This window comes from Stegastes partitus, unplaced genomic scaffold, assembly GCF_000690725.1.
Source record: "Stegastes partitus isolate 25-593 unplaced genomic scaffold, Stegastes_partitus-1.0.2 Scaffold756, whole genome shotgun sequence".
Taxonomy (NCBI): Eukaryota; Metazoa; Chordata; class Actinopteri; family Pomacentridae; genus Stegastes; species Stegastes partitus.
The window spans coordinates 305,022-320,838 of NW_007578487.1; the positions used below are offsets into that span (position 1 = coordinate 305,022).

General features: G+C 41.3%; 1 protein-coding gene across 1 annotated transcript in view; it reads left to right on the forward strand.

Annotated features, from left to right (window-relative positions):
- Positions 1-14,758, forward strand: part of LOC103364559 (arf-GAP with coiled-coil, ANK repeat and PH domain-containing protein 2) — a 53,995-nt gene extending 39,237 nt beyond the window's left edge. The window contains exons 10-23 of the mRNA XM_008291710.1: positions 1,170-1,282; positions 1,995-2,046; positions 2,598-2,698; positions 2,856-2,961; positions 3,140-3,348; positions 5,295-5,364; positions 5,586-5,680; positions 6,072-6,274; positions 7,739-7,831; positions 8,202-8,434; positions 8,871-8,980; positions 9,098-9,208; positions 10,007-10,068; positions 13,893-14,758. Of these exons, the coding sequence (XP_008289932.1) occupies positions 1,170-1,282; positions 1,995-2,046; positions 2,598-2,698; positions 2,856-2,961; positions 3,140-3,348; positions 5,295-5,364; positions 5,586-5,680; positions 6,072-6,274; positions 7,739-7,831; positions 8,202-8,434; positions 8,871-8,980; positions 9,098-9,208; positions 10,007-10,068; positions 13,893-13,996 (1,662 nt within the window). The 3' untranslated portion in view covers positions 13,997-14,758. The remainder of the gene's footprint in view (positions 1-1,169; positions 1,283-1,994; positions 2,047-2,597; positions 2,699-2,855; positions 2,962-3,139; positions 3,349-5,294; positions 5,365-5,585; positions 5,681-6,071; positions 6,275-7,738; positions 7,832-8,201; positions 8,435-8,870; positions 8,981-9,097; positions 9,209-10,006; positions 10,069-13,892) is intronic.
- The last annotated feature ends 1,059 nt before the right edge of the window (positions 14,759-15,817 follow it).

Consider the following 15,817-nt stretch of genomic DNA (forward strand, 5'->3'; position numbering starts at 1 on the left):
TGTTTAATGTACGTTTTACATTTGAAGATGGTCAGAACTTATGATGTGGTTACAAAACAGTTAAGAAAACAGTTTTTGCATTAGCTGTTCTCAAGATTTGAGATTGCTTTTGTTTTATTGTTTAGTTAGTTAGCTTTTCAGCAGCACATTTAATGATTTCTTAATGAGACAAGCCTGAGTTCTAACGATGTTTCTCGAAGGACAACAAGAGAGGTGGTTTCTCAGCTCGTTACAGTAACAGATCTCGATAAAACGAGCTGTAAGTGGTTGTGGAGACGGTGACACTTGGTGTAAACTGACTCCACAAGGACACACACATACAAATGCGCATGTGTGTGTCCTTGCGTATCGCGGTGTTCGGTGTCACTTGAAGTTGAGAAAGCTGGGAGGGTGTTAGGAAAGTGTGGCAGCAGCTCAGGTAGTTAAAGCTAGACTGACTACAGGGACGGTCCCATGACAACACATCGGATCGAGTTACAGCAGAGTCAGTGAGAGAAAGGATGTTACTTTACTCCTTAGAGGACAATTACTACCTCAGGAGCTAAAGTAATTTGTAAAAACTATGAAATAAAAGCCATATGACGCCATTGCCCATTGTAGTTTTTCATGTATCCAGTATATTTAATGTCGCTTCAGTCTTGTTTGGTACAAAAACAGAAGTAATGAGAAGATTGGCTGTTCTAAAATGCTGATTATATATTATTATTATACTTTCCCCATTTACTTTGTTGACTTCATTCTTTGTTTCTTGCACACAAAGTTTCTTGCTGGTTATGTATTATCAGACAAACCCTGTAACTTTTGGTATATGTTATAAACAATGTGCTGTTTAAATGTCAGGTCTCCACTTCCTACATAGAACATTTTGCATCAGCTGTAATAGGTTACTGCTCTCTAAGCTTCGGCTCTGGCTGCTGTCTTGTCTGGTTCTTGATGTGAATAACCACTGAGATCAGTGTGAGCAGCGGCTGTGCTGTGCTGCTTTGTCCAAGGTCACTTAGCTCGTTCCAGTGCTAGTCCTCATTTAGGAAAACTGCAGAGTCACTCATCTCCCCCAAGAAAACCATCAGCAGCAGCGGATTTATTGTGCTAATGAGTTTTTTAAAAACTATTTTAACACTGTCATTGTTTGCTTTCGGTTTATGACTTCTTCTCTTTCTTGTTTTCAGGATTTCTCGAATGACGACACCAAGCTGGAGTACAATGTGGATGCAGACAATGGCATCGCAATGGAGGGTTATCTGTTTAAAAGGGCCAGCAATGCCTTCAAGACATGGAATAGGTACAACAACGCAGTTTCATTTCAAGCTCTATGATTGCTTTGAAGTCCTTTTAATGATAAGAAATAGCCTCAGTGGGGTGATTATGGTTTTAAAAGGGAAACACTGTCATGAAAACTTAGGAGATGTGATCAGTGCTTTAGATTTTAATACCCCAGCAAGAGTTTTAAAAGCATGTTTTTATCAAAGTCACAGGATTATAATAAAGTCAGATTAAGAAGGAAGAGGTCATACATTAGTGGACAAATTGGGTGGAATTTTAGAAACATTCCCTCAATTAATTCACCTTTTTGCCTTTATCTTTTGACTTGTATAATGATATTTATACCTCTCGACACAAAGCTCCAGATAATATGTTATCTATGTATACTGTAGAGATAATATATATGATAATACAGATGAACCTTTTTTATGTCTCTCTTTTTATTTTATATATATATAGAACTTTATTGATCCCTTTGGTGCAAACCTCAGGGAAATTCTTGAAGAATTCTGCATGTTGTGTTTTTCCCTCTAACACGAACAATAGTTGTTTTCAGATTGCCACAGTTCATTGTGTTTAAATACCCCTCCCTGAATTAATTTATCTTCTCTCCGTCTCTCAGTATTCTCATTACTTCCTTCCCCACCAGCAGGATGTCAAAGTGTGTTATTTTAGGAGCATCACTGGCATGTGACTTGTGTTTTTTTATTGAACTTGTGATCTCCTTTCAGGCGTTGGTTCTCCATCCAAAACAATCAGCTAGTTTACCAGAAGAAATTTAAGGTATGTCAAGTGACTCCCTGCACGCTGACCACAATCAAATATGCATGTGTTTGACTTCCAGCACAAATACCCCTCCGTGTATTTTTAACAGCAGGCCGCAGCCTCACTTCAGAGCAGAAGTCGTCAACAGTCGTTAAGTGCGGAATAAACCACTGCTGTGTGTGAAACGTGTTTCGCTGTGTGTTTGTTTAATTAAATGCAGTCATTGTGCAGTTCCCACAGTCCTGGAAAAGTCACGTTTTTCTCTATTTATATTTTACATACATTGGCTGTTGGACACACTGCACTTGCACTACAAGTGCAGCTGACCAGTTTTTAAAGTTATAACCCATTTCCATAGGATAGGAATGGCATATTTCTCCATTACAGTTCTGTACTGTGATTAAAACAATATATCCCCTGACAGCAGTGTATTACTGTAAGGGAATCTGTTTAATATTGCAAGGGAAGAATAGCTATTGTTGCAACACATGTGAGCGACACCTTTTATCATGCTGTGTGAATCTAGTTTTTGTGTGTGTTTCACCAAAGTCTCTGTGCTGTTCCCTCAGGACAACCCTACAGTGGTGGTAGAAGATCTGAGGCTATGTACAGTCAAGCACTGTGAGGACATAGAGCGTCGCTTCTGCTTTGAAGTGGTGTCACCCACCAAGTAAGTTTCAGTCACTGAACTGAAATATCTCTCTCTCGGCCTAATGAGCCCTGGAATACATTTTGGGGGAAAAAAAGGTGTGGAGGTGGAGCAGTGTAGTATATTCAGAAACACTGTGAGCTGACAACAGCTGTGTGATGCTTGTCTGCCCCCACAGGAGCTGTATGATGCAGGCAGACTCGGAGAAGCTGCGACAGGCTTGGATCAAAGCTGTCCAGAACAGCATCGCCACCGCCTTCCGCGACAAGGGAGACGACGGCGAGGTAAAAACCAAACACAAGTTGGTTGGTTGGAAGGATGCACACTGACAAATACATTTTGTAGAAGATAAATCCAAAGAAAGACACACAGTCACTTAACTCCATACTCCAAGGTACCATTTGAGGACGAATATTTGTTCCTTCTCATTGACTGAGCATTTTTCCATCCCTCTCATGTCAGAAGCTGGATAGGAAATCATCCACATCGACAGGAAGTCTGGACTCTGGTGGGGAGCCAAAGGAGAGATCACTGAAAGGAGAAAGTGCCCTGCAGAAGGTCCTGGCCATCCCAGGAAATGCCTGCTGCTGCGACTGTGGCCAGCCTGATCCCCGGTGGGCCAGCATCAATCTGGGCATCACCCTCTGCATACAGTGCTCTGGCATCCACAGGTAAAGTACCGTAGTTTTTCATCTTCAAAAAGTCTGTTAATACTGCTGCAACTTTAAAATGTACAAAAATAGAAAATAAATCTGAATAAATACTCTGTACTGTACTTGTATTCACATCAGCAGCTTCCAGCTTGTTAAACACATATATTTTCTTAAAATAAAAATACATAATATTCAATAAAATACAGCATTTAGAAAATTAACTACTTGAATTGCGCCACGACTGTCAGGTAACTCTAGTAGCCGTAGGTGTCCACTCATCGATTGTGAGATCGACAGCAGATGAACTCAGTAACTCTAGTTTCTTTGTTTATAAATGGTTGATGTGACTTGCTTTCTAAAATGCAGTCGAGAAGGAACTTCATAAGAGGACTCAATTGCCTACAGCATGTGTTTACAACAAGAGCATGGTCACCTGCCGGTTGCTGTAAAAGCACATACGGCTTTTATCGGTTTGACCTGGTCTGAACTGTTAGCAAGAGGCTGCTTCAGTGCCAGCTGGGTTTGCACAGCGCTCACTTTCTAATCAGTGAGCAAGTTCGACATACAACATCCATGATAGCAGCTGAACTATGCAGGCATACAGCTTTTATCCACTACACCTGTCTTTGTACAGTGTTGTTGTACCAAACTGAGGGACGATAGCTTTCCCAAATAGCAGACTTTAAGCTCTGGTTGGTCTGTGTTCACTACAAGTACAAGGGAAGTTTCAAATTGAGTTGTACAGTGTACAGTGGCTGCAATCGTTTGGTACTCAAGCGTGCCAAACCGAAAGGACCACACTGAAACTTCACGGTACAAATACATGTACCATTACACCCTTATTAAGTAAAATATCAAACTAAAAGGAAAAATCTCAAAGAAGAGATTCAAAGAATGACACCCTGAAATAACGAGCATGCACATTTAATTGCTGTGAAATGAAAGAGCTTCAGAAAGGAGAAAGTCAAGGAGACTAATAAACTAAGGGATCATTAATGATGTATGTAATTTTCTAAAATTTTGCAGTTCAGTTAGAGTTCAATTACATTTCTTAAAAATAGAAATGATTAAAAGTATGAATGCTTATGTTAGTTATGGAAAACCATTTCCATCAGGGCCACAGTGTGAATGCCTTCGACAAAGTGTTGGTCTTTAGGGATTTATGAAATGTAAACTCACTCTTGTGTAAACTCACAGTCTGCTTGGGATGTTGTGACAACCTTTAATTACTTTCCAGGGTGAAGTATTTAATTACTATAGGGGCCAGTTTAATCTGTGCAAGTGTCCAGGTCTGTTCCCACGCTGTCCACGTAAAGCAGTAATCAGGGGGGATTTCTTTGGGTTTTTTTTGCTGCAACCACAAAAACAGCAGATCTTTCTTGTGATTACTTTAGTAATATTTAATTTAAGCACTTTACCACCTTAAAATCCTTAAATGACAACATGTGTGACATCTCTAAGTCTTTGGCACTTCACTCTAGTTATACCTCTGTGCCAGGGAATTTCTTTAAATGTGTTCATTTGGACTTGAGGATGGACTGATTACAGTTTGTTGCTAAGAGGTCATTGTGAACTCATATCCATCCACATCCATCTACTAAGTGCTGTAAACACACCAAACCTAAATCAATATTGGCCTTAAATACAGCACCTTGGCACACAGTTATTTTCAGGTACTTGGCAGATATTGTGTATTTCACAGTCAAAAGTTCAAGTAGTGGCCATTTCTCCAAGAACTACATTCTTTACATTCAGTACATGCGGTTTGTGTGATGACTGCGGCTCAGCCCGTGAGTCTGCGGACCTCACGTTCCATCTTGTGGCGAAAAACGTAAACTACACCCATGTTTGTTGAAAAGTATGACGATCTTAAAAGCTTTCCGCTATTAATCCTTTAAAGCCTTTCACAGTCAAAGCACGATGAGTGAATTCATTTGCTTATTTATTGCTTCTTTCATCTACAGGAGTCTGGGAGTGCATTTCTCCAAGGTTCGCTCTTTGACTTTGGATACATGGGAGCCAGAACTACTTAAGGTGAGTGAGGAGAAAGTATTTTAACAAATGGACATTAACGTTTCCAAACAAAGTCTTACTTGTAATTAAAGTGGTGCATCTATTGCACACACACTATTTTGTCTGCCTTCTTAATATGCTTGACAATCACTGTGAGATTCATCTAGCAGGTGTACCTGTAGAATACTGCGTAGTTGATTATCCAGCCGTGTTAAACAGTTCTTATTTTCTACATTTATCAGTTGATGTGTGAACTGGGCAACGGAGTGATCAACCAGATCTATGAAGCTCGGCGAGAGGAGCTGGGAGCCAGAAAGCCACAGCCAGGAGACCCGAGGTACACGACTGATAGAAAACATAATGGTATTTTCAGACCACAGGATTTATCTGTAAGTCGTGCAGGAAAAGAAAAACATTCCCAACTAGATAATTTCCTGGTAATTTTCTCTTTCTTTGTGTATCTTATATTCAGAATGTCTGTAGTAAATGCAGTATTTATGAAAAAACCTAAAGACTCCACAGGTTTTTAAAAATAGTACATTAGACGTTATTATCTTCCTATAGACTAATGACTTCAGCCTTTTTGTGAAAGTAAATTAAATAGCCCGTCTGTATTTGCAGTACAGCTTCTACATCAAACTGCTCCTGGTTTGAGTAAAATTGACTAGAATGTCAACTTTAATTCTCTTTTTGGTCATAAACTAGACATGTTTCTGTTTTGCTGACAGACATGAGGTAGAGGCCTACATCAAAGCCAAGTATGTGGATCGCAGATTCATCCGCCGGCCGTCGGATGAGGAGCTTCGCAACAAAGTGGTTTCTCTGAGCAAACAGGAGAAGAGGCTGAGCAGCAGCTCTGAGCATCTGCCACCGAGACCGCCTCCACCCACCCCGAAACTTCGACCCGCTTCTAACGCCTCTGGACAGTCAGGTCGGTACAAAACACGTACAAAGCACACCTTCAACTTATGGAACGACAATAAACTTTATTGGATTTTTTCCGGAGGGGAAGTCCATCAAGCTGTAACTTTAAAAATCACTGCTATTGGTAGCGTTTTGAGGAATTAAGTGTCAGAGTCAGTTGAAGTCAGGCGTTGGTGGATTATTTATTGTCTGCTTCCAATCAAGTTGTAAACTGGGATCTCCTGGAACTAGAACAGACTTTTTATTTTCTTTTTCTTTAAACGCTTCTCTAATTTTAACAGAAATACCTGCTGAATAGACAAATGAAACAGGATGTCAGAGTTTGGTCGTTTCTTTTTACAACCCCAGAAACAGAACCTGCCTCAGAAAGACAATCACACTGCATCAAGTATGATTGTATGCTCTTTTGTATGCTGATGTTTGAACTGCTGTGGAGAAGTGTCCTCCCATTGGCATACTGTGTGTTCTCTGTGAACAGCATATGTCTAAGCCCTCTTTGCCTCCCATTGCTTTTCGTAGTCTTGTCTCTTCCAGTGTCAGCAGAGCCAGTAGTCTAACTATCTGTGCTTCCACCCCGCCTCTCTCTTCTTTCTCTCAATCTCTCTTTCTCACTCTTCTTTTCTTTCCTACCCTGGCTGTTTTGTGCTTCCGGACTAACCCCTGATCATACCGCCTACCCTAAAAAACACCCCAACCTCCCACCTTGCCGCTCAATTTGCACCCTTCGCCCTCCAATGTCCAAACTCCCGTCATCCCTTGCGTAGCTGCTGCCGGCGGCGCGGAGGCTCGCCGCGACTCTCTCTTCTGTCCTGACGAGCTTGACTCGCTCTTCTCCTACTTTGACACCTCCTCCAAGCTCAGGAGCAGTAAGTACTTAAAAAGCTTAGTGTTTCGCTTGCTTTCCATCCCCTCTGTCCATTTGAATTCACTGCTTTGGGGCTGTGAACTAACAACCCTTCACCCATTCCTCTGTTCCTTCCTCATCCAGACCTTCCTAACACGTCATGTTTCGAGCATTGCAGAGCATACCATGTTTTGTTTTTTCCTGACGGGTGGGGGTTGTTTCTCTCACACATGGTTTTGGTCAGTGTCTGGTATTTGTACTTGTATCTGTCACCATATTTCTGTTTTTTAGGGACCTGGAACTTAAGGTGACTTAAGGTGGAGGGAATCTGTCATCCACTCCTCTTTTTGTTGCTTTCTGCCAGAAACTTGTTTGTACACTGAGAGTAGAAAAAATAAAAAATATCAGGACCACCTGCTGAAAAAATAGCACTTGTCAAAAGCTAGCAGATTGGATGAGGTACAAACACATAAAAACTTCAGGCTACATGTGTGATGATGTGCTAAAAAGGTTTCGCTTTCCACCACCAGAACGTTAGCAGCAAGGTGCTCCTTTTATTTTCTACACTCAGTGAATGACATCTGCATGTTCTTCAGCAAGTACCGATTCAGACCATTTGTTTTACAGTAAAGAGTGCAGACAGCGGCATTCAGAACAGCGCTGATGGGAGCAGGGAGATGCTGGTCACCACCCCCTCCAATAACAGCCTGACGGATGCAGGTGAGATGCGCACATCGCTGCCTCTCTGGGCATCTCATCGACAAAGTGATACAAGACATGAGTACAAGGGCTTACGAAATGATGCCTTTTTCTTCTGTGCTGGTGCTACGATTGTAGGAGAAGGATGAGTCAAGGTCATCATGCAGTCACTAGCACTTGATGACAGATAATTATGAGCTAATACAGCATAGCATTCATGCATTTAATGTTGCATTACAATGCAATAAAGATCAAGAAGAATAAGCTGTAGGTGTTTTCCAAGCTGATTAAATAAGTAAAATAAAGCAAAATGTGAAATTCTACTTTACCACCAGATTGTCAGGGTGAATACGGTTTTCATTTCACACATACCTTTCTTTCCATCTTCCAGATGCTGCTGAGTCTCCGCCCATGCCCATGCCCGCCACACTGCCTCCTCCGTCACCCTGTAAGGAGATGGTCTTCTACGAGCCCAAGGAGTACAGTCCGGGTCTGCAGCTCTACTGGGCGTCGTGCGCCCGCAGCCTGCCGGACATGGCGGAGGCTTTAGCCCACGGAGCTGAGGTCAACTGGGTCAACACAGACGAAGAGAAGAGGACGCCGCTCATCATGGCGGTGCAGGGGGTTAGTATGGCTGCAGGAACCTTTGGTACCATTTACTGTCTTGACTGGATAGTTTGAAGGACCAACAAAGAAATGAATAAGAGTCTGTCAAGAGTCACAGTCATCCAGGTCATAGTTATTCTCATAGCCTAATCGTAGCAACTGGACGTGCTTGAGTACCTTGAAGACATTTCACCTCTCATCCAAAAGGCTTCATCAGTTCTGACTGACTAGCTGGGAGTTCCAGACACTTATATTCTTTAGGAGAAGCAGTCAGTCAGAACTGATGAAGCCTCTTGGATGAGAGATGAATGTCTTCTATGATTGAACTTCAAGCACACCGTTTCTACAAGTGCTAAGATTAACGATATGAACACTTGTGCAAACAGTCTATATTGCTTGTGTGAGAATTGAAAAAATCCAATTCACATAAACTCATATCAATGTTTAATTTCAGGGTTCGCTGGTCACCTGTGAGTTTCTGCTCCAAAACGCAGCAAATGTGAACCAGCAGGACGCTCAGGGCCGAGGACCCCTCCACCACGCCACCATGCTGGGACACACAGGGTTTGTTTCCTCATTTCCCTTCCTTCATTACTATACAAACTGCTCACTGAGACAGCAACATTTTTGGCCATTTTAAAATCGCTTGACCTCAAAACTCCCCTTTTATTTCTGTTGCAGGCAAGTGTGTCTGTTCTTGAAAAGAGGAGCAAATCAAAATGCTGCAGACATTGATGAGAAAACGCCCCTGACCATAGCAGTGGAGGCAGCCAATGCAGATATTGTCACGCTGTAAGTATCGCTGTTATCCCTTCCGTAGTAATGTTTTCTTCAATTTAAATGCTTCTGCAGATGGTTAAGAAAGTAATTATTTTGAGACTGAGATGTGGAAAAGCTTGGCAAAGTCGTCATCGTCGATTCTAAAGGCTTAAAAGCTTGATTCAGCTCAGCTAAAGTGACTGCCAAAGTGTTACTACTTAATCACATGAGTCTCAACAGAATAGAGATTGCAGTTTTTACTTGTATGTGTTAAACAAAGGCCTTTAGCTGAGCTTTATATGTGTTTTTCAGTTCCAGACCCCTGAAAGAGTTACCGTAAATTCTGGACTATTAAGCGCACCTGAATATAAGCCGCACCCACTAAATTCAAAAAGACAACAAATGTGTACATATACAGGCCGCACTTGTCTAAAAGTCCACGTTGTAACATGAGATATTTACACAGAAAGATTTTTTTAAACTTTTAATTAAATACATACCGGTAACATACACAAATAGGTACCCTAAGTGCTTTTTTTCCCAAACAGTGCCTGTAACATGGCTGAGAAAATAAAGAAAATAAAAACTACAGTAGCCTACCAGGAAAAGTCATTGATCAGTCTCTCGTTTGTTGTGGCTCTCAATGTCACTTTCGTCTCGAGGCAAATTTGTAAAACTCGGAAAAACCCATAAATTAGCAGCATCATTGTTCAAAGCGTGTGAAAAAAGTAGCAGCTTATAGTATTTACGGTAAATCTAAAGAGCCTGTTTATTGACTATATCAGGTAATTGTGGCTCTGTATAATTTCTGTCTCTTTCTGCTCCTCACAGGTTGCGACTGGCCAAGATGAATGAGGAGATGCGGGAGGCGGAGGGGCCTTACAGCCAGTCAGGTCAATATAACACCAACAGCCCCACCGAGATGCAGTACAGGAAGTGCATGCAGGAGTTTATTAGCCTACAGCTGGACGAAACCGAATAACTCGTCTAAACACAGGGGCAACTAAAAACCAGGCTTCAGACGTGTAAAGCTCAGGTTTCAGAGTTGGGCTCAGTTTACTTAAAACAGTAGATGAAACTCGGTGTGAAACCACAACTAAACCAGACAATTCGCTCTCAGCGGTTTCATCGCAAATTTCAGCAACTATTTCCACGAGGCTTCCAGGTTGGAGGACTGTGATCCTCTGACTGATTAGAGTGAACTGAGCCCAGCTCTGCCAGATGTGCTCCTGTGTCCTGCTTCCGTTTTAACCTTCCAGCTGCTGCCAGGTGCTGCACCAGCTCCGTGATGTCGAGCAAGGTGCTAGACCGTGTTGATGTGACAGAGTTAAAGCCATTGACTCTGGACGGTACTGACGAGTTTTGTTCCAAAGCGGAACATCCTCCTCCTCTTCCATTACGTGACTGTTACTCAAGTCAAATTATTGAGAGCACAAAATGGAAACTAACGGTGTTACTTTCTACTTTAAGTTTAAATGTACTGCTCGCTGATTTCCTCTGTTTTAGAGGTTGTTTCAGATATTTCTAGCAGCTGAGTAAAAGTATTTTTTTATTTTTAAATAGGTTCTGTGCGTCTTGCTGACAGTCACAGTATCTTTGCAAAAAAAGAAAATCTATCTACCCGGTAACTGCCACCTGTACACAGTGACGCTCAGACCTCAGAGGGACGGCAGTTTTCACTACAGTATCTGGCAATAATAGTGACTTTTGAATGATATTTTTAATCATCTGACCAGTCTGTGTGTCTGTAAACCAAGTTTCATTTTCAATTGACCTGTCAGAAGAAATTTATGCACATTCCTCTTAATGTTTATGCAACTTCTGTACCTTTTCCCATCTGAAGTCTTAACCAGTTTGAAGGCCTGTTTACTTATTTGTTGTCCAAACATGATGCATCTTGCTGTTGTTACATGCCTGATCAGAAAGAAAGTCTATTTTAGAACAGTTTTCTTTTATAAAAAATAATAACTGTAGGAACCGTATAATGATGATTCTTACTGTACATGTTGTAAATGATGTGCATACATACATTTCTTTATAGTGTGTATTTGACAGAGTTCAGAGTGACTCTGGTTGCACAGGGGTGAGTGCCATGAGGACTCTGTGTTCACATCCTTGCGTTTCTTTATTTGATTGTGTGGTATTTACTTCCTCTTATGACAATATTGTGTCCTTGTTATTAGTCGGTTAAGTGTGCTTGCTCATTGCCTGTAATCAAGGGAAATCCAGAATTGTAAAGATGAAGGGCCTTTTTGTGCCGTCGCGCTGATCGTCTCGAATGTTGGTGGATTTTTACTCAAATATAGACAAACCATTCGAGGATGGTACATCGTCAAGCAACAAGTGCAATAGTCTAGAAAAATATCCACATGTAACCATGTATAGCTTTGTATCACCTGCTAGTCCTAGCTTATATTTATCTTAATCATATGGGAGCTTTACAAGTTAAAACAAAAAAAAAAGAAAGAAAGATATCTAGATATTCACAAAGAATGTGGAAAGAGTTGAGCACGGTGCTCATTTTAGTTTCGTCGATAGTGAATGAACGATTGAAATGTACCCCAGTTTCATCCCACATCTCCGCTTCATGCAGCCCAAAGTCCTCGGAGGGCACCAAAGCACTTTGATTAAATGTTCACTGAAAGAGCAGCTGCTGCTGGCAGACCTGCTCGGAGATGTGCTCGGCAGTTAGAAACAGGGTTTACCGATTGTGTTGATTGTTTTTACAGGCAAATAATGGTCTTCTGTTTGTTAGAGTAGATGCTGGGGGGGGTTTCGTTATGGGGAGTTTTTCTTAGATGGTGGAGAAAAGGGATTTATGCATTTCTGTGTGCTGACCACAGGAGGGAGGGCTGAGCTCACAGATGTCATTCATTTGTCCTTAAAGAATGGAGACGTTGCACTGAGGTGTAGCCGGACTGTTATTAGCCTGTTAGCTGCTGTCTGTTAGAGGTGGAATATCTTTTGTGGTCGATCATGCTTTTAAATAGTAAGTTAGGAATATTGTGGACCTGAATGAAAACAAATGACTAGAAGTGCTTGTTTTTTTTTCTTTGTTTTTGTTGGGTTTTGTTTTGTTTTTTTTTTAGATTGTGAAACGTTTCTTGATAGAGATTGATTTAAAAGGTCAACAACAGATAATCTAGACACAATGGTGAGAGGAACAGAAGGAGGTTTGTGTTTTAGCAGAAGGAGCAGCGTAGAGTCTGAAGTATGTGCTTCCAGCCGCTGAGTGATCCTGGTTGTGCTCGGCGGGAGGATTGGCCTTGCTGCAGGCATCAGCTCCGTCCTCTTTGATACCTTAGAGCCTCTTCATCAGCGCCTCCAATCAGCTGATGAACGATGGGACTGATGAGGGATATTCAGGGGTAACGAATGTGAGGGAGACCTAACCTCATCGCACCTCCCTCGCCTTTTTATTACAGTTGCAGTTCTCTTGACTCGAGTGTTTCTACCTGATGAAGTGTGTAGAAGAAGTGCAGAGCAGCGGTTCTCCGTCTGGGGGTTCCTCTGGGGGCATTTAAACATTGATTTTTTGAAATCGGGGGGGAAATATATATTTTTTCAACATAATGATTATTCTTTTAAGATTTTCCTACATATTATTTTCTTTAATCAGTATTTTACGCAGTCTTCTAAGAGCTGATTTCAAACCGAAAAAAGGGGGAAGTGTTCACTTAGACTGAGAACCGCTGGTCTGGGATAAGACGAGGCTCTTTCTCTTCTATAACTTGCTCTCATTCACTTCTCTTTGTGTAAATTCGCTCTCTCAGTTTTTGTATTTTTTTTCTTTTCTTATCTCACTCTCCTCCCCAGAGTTTGTGCCTTTCTTCTGTTCTCTTTTTTCTTTGGGGTGCTGAGGCCAACACAACTGTATTTTTGTACATAAACTCCTGCACTTTAAACACAATACAGTTGTTGACAAAAAAAAAAACAAAACTGCTGTCTGTGGGCTTGTCTTTTCTTTCCGAGTCAGTCTCAAGTTTCCTCGCCGGCTGTTTTCTTAAACATCTGCCTTTTGCTTCTTCTGTTCTTGCCGTCTTCTTCTCCCTCTGCGTTGTTCTGTTTCATGTTTCGAGCCACGCCGATGCTCTCAACAGGTATGGCCAACTTTTTTCTGTTTCATTCTCGTTGATGACACTGTCGCTGCATGAGCTCCCCGTTCTGCTAAACAAACTCTGTTGATGCATGTTTTTTTTTCTGCTCTGCAACTGTGTAATGAGGCCAGAAATGATGCTCTACATTATGTCGGTCAGGTCTGTGATCACCGATGCGACACTGATTAGTTTTGAAGACTTGCGTAATGATTATTTGATTTGATTTAGTTGCAGCAGGGTGGTGCAGAAGAGCACGTGTCCTGCCTGAGTCTGTTTGAAATCCTGTCTGTCGAATGCGTTTGTGAAGAAAGTTCAGATTTTAGCAACAAACATAGTTATTAAACCACCTGCTGTGAAGAAAATGTTGTGCTACAGATAACATTTTCACTGTTGTGATGCCCTTTCTTTGTTCTGACCTTAATTTATGAGCAGCTCAGTGTTTTTTCTTTAGTTTGAAGGGGTTTTACGGGCCTCAAAAGGTCAAAGCATCTCGTGAATTGTAAGAAATAAAATGTAAAGATCAGAGGAAAATCAGAAAAATAACAAATGTTGGTGACCGTTGCTTTTTTGTCATTTAGCGCATTTGTCGTCGCTCACGTCTTTTGTCCTCGTCGTTACAGGAGATGAAACCTACCAGGACATCTTCCAGGACTTCACCCACATGGCCTCCAACGATCCGGACAAGCTGAACCGCTACCAGCAGTACGACTCCCAGCGACCCTGACACGCCGCCGGAGCGCCGTCCACCAGCGGTCAGACAGACTTCACAGAAACTCAAAGATGCCTGGAATGACGTCCACTTTCCCCTCCAGCATCATTCAGAAACTACTCTACAGCAGCCGTGCTTAGCTGTGGCAGACACACGTATCTACAGCTCCCTGTCATCACGTTAATTTTATTTGTCGCTTCAGTCAAGTGAAGGGGAACGTCTGTGAATGGACCTCGCTTTTTTAAAAAATCTTTTTAACCTTCTCAGCCTATTCCATTCACTAAATGGTACAGTGTTAAAGCCTTTGATTTGCTGCGAAGGCACAAGTCGAGTGATGATTGAACTTGGTCTGAATGTAGAGCTGCCATCGAGGCTGTCAGTTATTTTGACCCAGTTTCATTTTTCATGTTCCTGATAGAATTTTCTTTCTTTTTTAAGTATATCAAAAAAGTGTGCTGCATCAGTAAAGAGCTGTAAAGACAAGTAAGTACACGACAGACTGTTAAAGACGTCATTTCATTTTTTTTCTTCAGTAGGATTCTCCGTATGAGCATCGTTTTTGTATCAGTCTTGCTTTAGAGAACTCTCCGCAGCAGCCTTATACGCGGCAATACGCTTTTACTTATTTGCACAAAATCGCTTTTTCTTAAATCGCCACCGATGTTTACCAGTTTTCATGGTAACTTTGACACGTTAAACAGTGTACAGTGCTCACGGAAGCAAACCTGTTATTGATTTATCTGTAATGTTAAATAGATAGTAGTCGATTTGAATGGATTTTTAGACGCTTTGTTATTTTTCCACGCGTTCTCCTGAATGAATTAGTACCTGCAGTCGGGTTTCAAAACTCGTTCTGAAATGATTGTTGATTTGTAGATTCACTCTCCAGCCGATGAGACGGTGTCGACCTGCAGAATATAAGAGGCCATCGGTGCTCCCTCCACCGTTTTCTAAACATTTCTTTGGGTTGAACTGTGTAATCTGGTGTTAATTAGGAGGAATGTTCCTAAACACCTCCATGAAAATCTGAGTGAAAGTTTAGGTACATCCTTTTTTTTCCCCTCCTTTGTCACCTGTAGTTACGACGAAAACTACAAGATCCAGAATTCAGCAGCTCCTTCATCACAAACACAACAGAAAAGCTCCTGGCATTCGTTTACAGCACGACCAAACAAACACACTTTGTTATTATATATAATTCAGTCGGTATAAATACATCCTTCCATCCATCATGTCACTAGAAACCACAGGCTGGTTTCATTCTGTGCACAGCTTTCAGTGATCGGCTTTCATACAACAGCAGTGAAGCCGGTCGTCTCGCTGAGGAGTCGGAGGTGTCCAGAACGTCGCCTGTAACTCTTCATATACAGTCGTCCTCAAATGTATTCACACCCTCCCATTAAAGAAGGAAAAAAACACTGAAATAAGTTGAAGCTGACAAATGTAACAATAAATAAACATGTAATGAAAATCGTGACGTTGCTTTTGAACTGTGGCTCAACAGAAATATAAAAACAAAGCAAGCATGATGGGACCCGTAAACTAATACTATGTTGAACACTCCTTTGAGCCAATCACTGCCATCAAGTGTTTTCTGTAACTCTCAGTCAGACTTCTGCACCTGTTGACAGGTGTTTGGATTTCACTGCTCATCAGCAAAGTGCATTAATTTGTCCGGGACAGTTTTATTTTGTTTTTTTAATCATTCTTTTTAACCACAATTCAAAAAATTTTTTTTCTTATTTCACTAAATTATAATTTAGCATATTTTTATTTATTATTAAATTTTTCAGTTTCTAGTTATTTGAGTGACTATTGTGGATTTTGCTTTTCTTT